The 6878-nt window shown below is 53.0% G+C and overlaps 1 protein-coding gene across 2 annotated transcripts; it reads right to left on the bottom strand.

The window, feature by feature from the left end:
• Positions 1–70: 70 nt before the first annotated feature.
• Positions 71–5530, bottom strand: LOC117677829 (cytochrome P450 2G1-like). Of its 2 annotated transcripts, none has more exons than XM_034438308.2 (9): positions 5322–5530; positions 4637–4799; positions 4298–4447; positions 4030–4190; positions 3670–3846; positions 3132–3273; positions 2417–2604; positions 2184–2325; positions 71–840 (listed from the first exon to the last, which is right to left on the bottom strand). In XM_034438308.2, exons 1-9 carry the CDS (start codon positions 5499–5501, stop codon positions 671–673), a joined length of 1473 nt encoding a protein of 490 aa, XP_034294199.1. In that variant the 5' UTR covers positions 5502–5530; the 3' UTR covers positions 71–670. The 2 variants fall into 2 exon arrangements, with proteins under 2 accessions (XP_034294199.1, XP_034294198.1); XM_034438307.3 differs by having other exon boundaries at positions 665–1597.
• Positions 5531–6878: the final 1348 nt, after the last annotated feature.

Here is a 6878-nt window from a genome sequence, read left to right on the forward strand (position 1 = left end):
ACCTATCGAAGCCCTCTGTGTGTACACGATATAGATGTCCTAATCCCGTAAATTTAATGCATAATCTCTCGATAGTAAAACATGTTTTATTCTGTGTTTGAACTTTGTCCAAACTCTGTACAGGATCATTCATAATAAGTATTTTCTTACTAAATCCAGCATTTTGTTCTCTTTCTTCCTAAAACTTCTATGTCTTCATAATGTTCATAATAAAAGGAATATTCATAGGAAACTAAAAAAGGATTTCTGAAATAAATTCTGCTTAGGAAGGTTGACTGCAGCAGCCTCTGTTTCCGCAGTTTCACTCATTTCTCCAAGTCTAAATATCTTGTTATTAAAATACAGATTTTTTTGTGGGTGCTTTCTCTAAACAGGCTTTTACTTGCAGTTTTAAAGGTCAGGCAGATTTCTAAGATGAGTTAACACGTGTGAGAGGAAGACTGACAGAAGAATCTCTGGAATCACCACTGCGTATAAAGGCAGCTCCTGTATACTTTCTGGGGCTGGGGGCTTTCAGGCCCTCTCTTGGGGGGGAAGGGGGCAACACACCATGACCAATTTATCCCAACCAATTCGCCATGGGACAATTTAACAAATACAAAAGTTATATTGATTTTGATGGAACCATGTTCAATAATCATAAAATAAAGTCAATCCAGAAGTGTAAGTGTTACAATAATGTTGACAAAAATGTGGTCACCAATAATAAAAGTAATGCAATACAATGATTAATACAGGGTTGAATTGTCCCGCAGCAGTTGGCTGTGGTGGGCTGTCCTTGACCTTTCTTTGGGCCATGAAGGGGCTGTGGGAGGCTGAAACACGAGAGGAAGCCTCCAGCTAAAGAGCCAAAGAGAGACAGAAGGAATATGTCACCTTTAAGGCATTTTGTTTTAATACCTCCAGATGGTTCTGCGACTGAACTTAGCACACTCCGCTCCAAATCTCTGTCCCACCCAGTCATGGCTGGAGGCTGGGAGAAGGTCTTAGGTGGGGTGTGGGTGCAGCAACCCTGTATGGGCACCAGTGGGGCAGAGAGAAGAGCAGAGGCCAGAGCTCCCAGCTGGAGGGCCAAGCGGGGCTGGGATGGAACAGGGTGCCAGTTGATGTGGGTGGGGGGAACAGTTTCCTCAGGGCTGAGTACAACTGGGATGCTATGGGCTCCTCCGCAGATGCCCTCCCTGTTCCCCCTGATTGGGATCTGGACAAGAACAGGGGCTGCTCTGAGGAAGGGGCCCATTTGACCTAGCAGATCCAAGAGCATGTGATCTGCTTCAACTGGCCCAGCCAGAGGCAGGGAGGCGCCCAGGGCAAGAGCTGTCTGGACGGAAATGTTTCCCGGGTGGGGTGGCTGTGGGGCTCAGACAGGGCAGCATCAGGAAGGGAGCTGGAGAGAAGCAGGCAGATGCCCGGGGTCAGCGGGGCAGCATGCTCAGCTGGTAGACGGGGGGGATGTTCCCAAAACCACTCATTTTGGGGGAGACGTCGATGTCCTTGGGGTGCAGAAGCGACTTCAGCGAGAAGTTCTGCAGCATGGTGGTGAAGTAGAGGAAGAGCTCCATCCGAGCCATGGCTTCCCCCAGGCAGACACGTTTCCCTGGAGGAGAGGAGAGACGTCGGCCGGAGAGTCTGCCCACAAGGAAGCCTTGTCCACCGAGGGAGACTTTCCCCCTTCTCTTGGCCTTGGGGGTCACCATCTTTTCAAGGCCTCAGGTAGGGAGGGGGAGGGCCATAACCTGATGGAGGGATTTGGCTGAAGGCCATGAGTGGGCTTATCATGGGGGGGGCCTCAGGCCAAGGCCACCACTCTCACCATCACCCCCATCTTGCTGGCCGAGAGAGCCAATGGGAGGGCCAGGCCAGGGGTCAGAGGGTCAGCCTGGAGCAGGCCTCAGGCTTCCAGGGGCCAGGCCACCCATACTGCCCCCCTAAGACCGATACTGCCTCCCGAAGGGGGGGGTGTTCCAAGGGAGCTTGATGGGCATCGGAGGCGGAAGCTATTTCTTCTTTCTGGCTGTAAAACTGCAGCTCCAATGGCCAAAGCAGCTCTTTGGGAAGGTCCTGCCTGGGTCCCGAGGCAGCTCTGCCTTTTGGCCTCACCTGTGCTGCCCCTCGCGCTGCCCTGGTCAGGTGCCCCAGAGCAAGGACAGCCGAAGAGAAAAAGAGCAAACCCAAACGCTTACCAGAGGAAAACGGTACAAAAGCCTCATTCTTCTTAAAACGGCCGTTTTCGTCTAGGAAGTGTCCAGGGTTGAAGTTCTCGGGGTCGCTGAAATATTTGGGGTCCCGTAAAGCTGAGCCAAGCAAGGGGAAGACGTCCGTGCCCTGAAAAACACAAACTCAGAATGAAGCTCCATTCACCAGTGATGGCCGAGCTCATCGCTGCACATGCCCCCTTCCTCTCGGGGAGCCTCACCTTCGGCAGAAGGTACCCCCGGAACTGAGTGTCCCGGATCACCGTATGGGGCACTCCCATGGGGACAATGTCCGTCACCCTCTGGATCTCGTGGACTACGGCATCCGTATAGGGCATCTTCATTCGGTCTTCCGTGGCAGGAAGGCGATTGGGGCCGATGACCTGGTCAATCTCCTTGTGGACCTTCTCTGCCAAAACATCAAGGAAATGCTTTTGGGGAAGCCACAAGTGGGCCAGGCCTCTCATCCCAGTGGGGGCCACTGCCTCGGGCCCCTTAGCTAGGAGGCCAGGCAGACCTGGGTAGGCCTCTGAAACTGAAGAGGTCCAGAGCAGCTCACTCCCCCTCCCCCCTTTTCCAAGCCCCAGGGCCCCCATTCTCACAGCCAAGGCAGAAGCGTCAGGTGGGAATAGATTCACCCAAGGGACACACTCCCCCCGACTTTATTTCATTGGGGCCACCCCGATAAAAATTACTCTGCTCAGCCACCCACATTCCTGTTATAGCCACAGAAATATTCCTGCTGGCTGGCTGCAGGGGCCAGGCTGCCTTCTCCACTTTGAACGGGTCTTGTGTAAGCTGTTGGGGTGAATGCTCATGCTCCATTCAGACAGCTGAGATTCCCACCCCCTGGGGGGGCTTCCCAGAATCTGTGGGGAGGAAGCTACCTTCCCTCGGACAAGTCCATGCAAACAGCTCAGAGTTTGGCCAGCCTACCTTCCACTTCTGGGTATTTCATCAAGAAAAGGAGTCCATATCTCAGAGTGGAGCTCACGGTTTCTGTCCCAGCGAAGAACAGGTTGAGGGTGGTCAGGACCAAATTCTTCAGGTTGAATTCAGTGGAAGGGTTTCCTTTTTCCTTCAAGAGAACAAACGGCTTATCTCAGCAGGGCGTGCACAGTGAGTAGAGGAACCGTGTAAGAAGCAACGTGGATTCAGAAAGTCCAGGTTTACAAGCCACTCGCTTATTTAGTAGCTGAGTATTCTGGAACTGAAATGCAATGATGGCTCCCCAAAACCACTGGGGGAGCAGAGGGAAGCAGGCTGGGGAACACTAATCTAAGGTGGGGGACCTCCTGCTGTCACCAGATGGTCCACCCTCTGTGTTGCAGGGAGAAGAAATGGCTCCTGAGATGGCTTCCTACTCCTTCATAGTCTCGTGGGACGGACTCCAGTGGGAATTTCCACCCATCTCCCACTCCACCCCATCTTCTAGTCTCTCAGATTTCTGGGCTTGAGAAACTCCTGGCGGTACCTTCTCCATCTGGATGAGGAAGCAATCGATGAAGTCGCGAGGGTTGTTGGGATCCAGTGTTGCCTGGTTGGTTTTGATCTTCCCGGCAATGAAGTCCTTCAGGTCCTCAACCAGGTAGTAAATGCGGTTGTGTCTTCCCGGCAGGTACTGCATGATGCAGGAATACATGTCATAGAGCTGGAAGGCAAAGAAAAGAAACCCGGTGTGTTTGTTGGGCAAAATCGGTACCCTGGAATTAACCAGAGTCAACCCAGGAAGACTGGGTTGCTCCCGGTTCTGCAAGGGAGAGCCCAGTGGGAGGACCTTTCTGGCCCACACCCGCACACCTGGCAGAAGGCCTGCTTCAGGATTGCCTACTACCTGTGCCAAAGGGGTGCTCATCTCTATAAAACTTTCATTGATCATTTGCAGCAGGGAGAGGAAGGTCTTATCTTCGTAGTCAAAGCGGCTGCCAAAGACAACGGAGCTGATGACATTGGAGACCGTGCGGCTCAGGAAGAAGGTGGGGTCGAAGGGCTGGCCTAGAGGCAGGAAGCAAAGGGCTACCTGAGGGTGAAGCTTTCCCTGAACCAGAGGCATGCAAAGCCCAAACTCCATTCAGGTGTTGCTGGGTCCGGTCATCACTGACCTTTGGTTTTCCTGATTTCCTCCATCAAGTACTGGGCCTCTTCCTGGATCCGCTCTTCAATGGACCTCTTGCCCATCCCAAAGTTCCTCAAGGTGGTGAGGGAGAAGCGACGGAGCTGTTTCCAGCGTTCCCCATTGGCTAAAGCGACACCTGGAAAGCAAGGGGCCATGCTTCCTTTGAAGGCACCATCTTCAGTCCCATAAAAACAATTCCCTCTCTGAAGCAATGAACCACGCAGAAAATGAGAGTTCCCCCACAATGTTCCCTCAACCTCCCAACCTCCTTCTGCTGGAAAACCTGGGTTCTCTTGGGGAGATGCCCTGGATCTGGTATACTCACCAAAACCATTGAAGTTCCGGTCAATGGTGGCTATTTCCCCTCTGCCACTGAATTCCTCACCCTGGTCCACCAGAGCTTCCTTCACTGTGTCGTGTCCACACAGAACCACCACCCGCCGGGGGCCCAGATAGACTGTGAACACAGGGCCATATTTCTCTTTCAACTGCAGGAAAGACCAAGGACAGAAGTTCATGAAAGGCTTCCACTTGGGGTCGTGGCAGCAAATTTAGGCCAGAGGCAGGATAGTTTTTCTTTTGGGGATTGTCTGGTGAAACCCAGATCTTCGATGACTCTAAAATGGATTTAGATTGATCTACTCTCTATGAAGGATTCCAACAGCCTTGAGGAGCCTTCAGTGGCACGTCCACGGTTGGGAGCTGCCCATCCCTGGGGCCTGCTTATTGTAGAGTCAAAAATAGGGTGGCACTGCCATCAAGCCCTGGAGCTCTGGTTGGCTATAGTGCTGCCAAACCAGGCTTGGGAAAAGCTCTTCCTCCATTTTTCATGGACCCCTGGAGATACTTGAGGAACCGTGCGGGGGTGTGTGAGGGGTGTTCATTCCCAGAGCTTAAAATTGCTCCTTCTGGGTAACCTGGAGCTTCTGCTCAGCCACCCCATGAAGTTGAACACCTCCAGTCACCCTTTCTCCACTGCACCTTCTTGCACCAAAGAGGGGACAACTCACCGCCAAGAAGGACTTGAAGGGCTCGCTGGTTTTCACCTGCAGGATATTGCCAAGGAAGGGCAGTGGGGTGGGTCCTGGGGGCAGCTTCCCTTCTTTGTGCATCCGCTTCCACGCAGAGATGAGCAGCAAGCAAGAGAAGCAAATGCCGAGGAAGATGCCCACTGTGCCCCCAAGCTCCATGATGACCAGGCGGGAAATGCACCTGGGCCCCCCAGGACCTGCTACTATTTATCTGCCTCTCCCGGCACTGAAACCCGGGAGCTGAGCAGGAAAAGAAGATTGGGTTTCAAAGCCACGTTTGTTGGGCACCTGGCAGGGAGGGAGGGAGGGAGGGGGCATCTCCCTGGGCAGGAAGGGCTTGTGGAGGCCTTCTGGCCTAATGCAAAGGGAGCTATACCATCTTCCCATCCTAACTGGGACAGGAAGGCAGAATCTCCACAACCAGAGTTAGATGTGCCAGAGACTTTTCTGACCCCAATGGAAGGGGCGCGTCTGCCTTTCAGAGACTGGTGAGTTTTGGCCACTCAGTCGAGAAACCACCCAGGAGAACCCTCCCCCTTCAACAAAGTACAAGAGAGTAGAACAAGAGGGGATGCTGGGATTTTTTGTCAGCAGCATCCGGATGGCCAAAGGACACTTCAAGGGTGGTTTGGAAGTGTCTTATGGGGGTCTGGACTCCCAGAGGTGATGCCTCTGGGCACCAGGTGGGTCGCAGACAATTTCCACGGTGGCTACCAGAATCTTGACGGAGTGCATTACAAAATATGTGTTTGCTTTGAGTTAAAAAACAAAGAAGGAATTGTGAAGTGCTGGAAGGAAAGGTACGTCCAGCTTGAGTTTTGCTTCCCAGAAGGGCCAGGAGGGAGGCCGCGCTTGCGCCAAAGTTTTCTCTATGGACCTGCCCAGAAAAGAGTCAAAGTCAGGAGGAGATGAAAACAAGCTTTCTTCTTGGCTAGAGCAGTGTATTGGGGGGTGGGGGTGGCCCTCTAGCAAATTCCAGTTGCTTGCCAGACTTCAAAGAGCAGGGAGGGGCTGCTTTGGCCCCGACTCTCCCTTAAGTGGTCCTTGGGACCAGCTTCCCTCCCCCGCTCTCCCCACAGAGAAGCCCAACGGGCAGGATGCCAAAGGAGCCAGGACCTTTATGCTTTGTTTGGGCCTGTGCCCGCTGCACATCAGGCTTGGCACCAAGGCCATGATTGGCAAAGGCTGCCCTGTCGTGACCCCAGAGCTCAGCCGGCAGATTGCTTCATTTGCCATCAACTTCGAGCTCGTTCCTTCTTAAGTGAAGGAGAATGAACAAGTAGGGTACCAAGAGTCAGCATCCTGCCCTTGAACTCAACCACGGACTCCCTTCCCTTCCATCCTCAGTTACATAACCGCCGTCCTGCGAGGAGCTGCCCCGACACTGACGGAGGGTGGCAGTTATGTAAAGATGATTGAATTACCTCTTGACTGATATTATATAACCTGCTGCAAGGCAATAGTCCTCCCCTGCCCTCTGTGGCTTCTGCCCACGTGTGGCACAATCCCTTGGGAAACAAAGTGGGGAGCCGGGTG

Source organism: Pantherophis guttatus, chromosome 10, assembly GCF_059756535.1.
Source record: "Pantherophis guttatus breed Tessera chromosome 10, ASM5975653v1, whole genome shotgun sequence".
In the NCBI taxonomy this organism is placed as follows: domain Eukaryota; kingdom Metazoa; phylum Chordata; class Lepidosauria; order Squamata; family Colubridae; genus Pantherophis; species Pantherophis guttatus.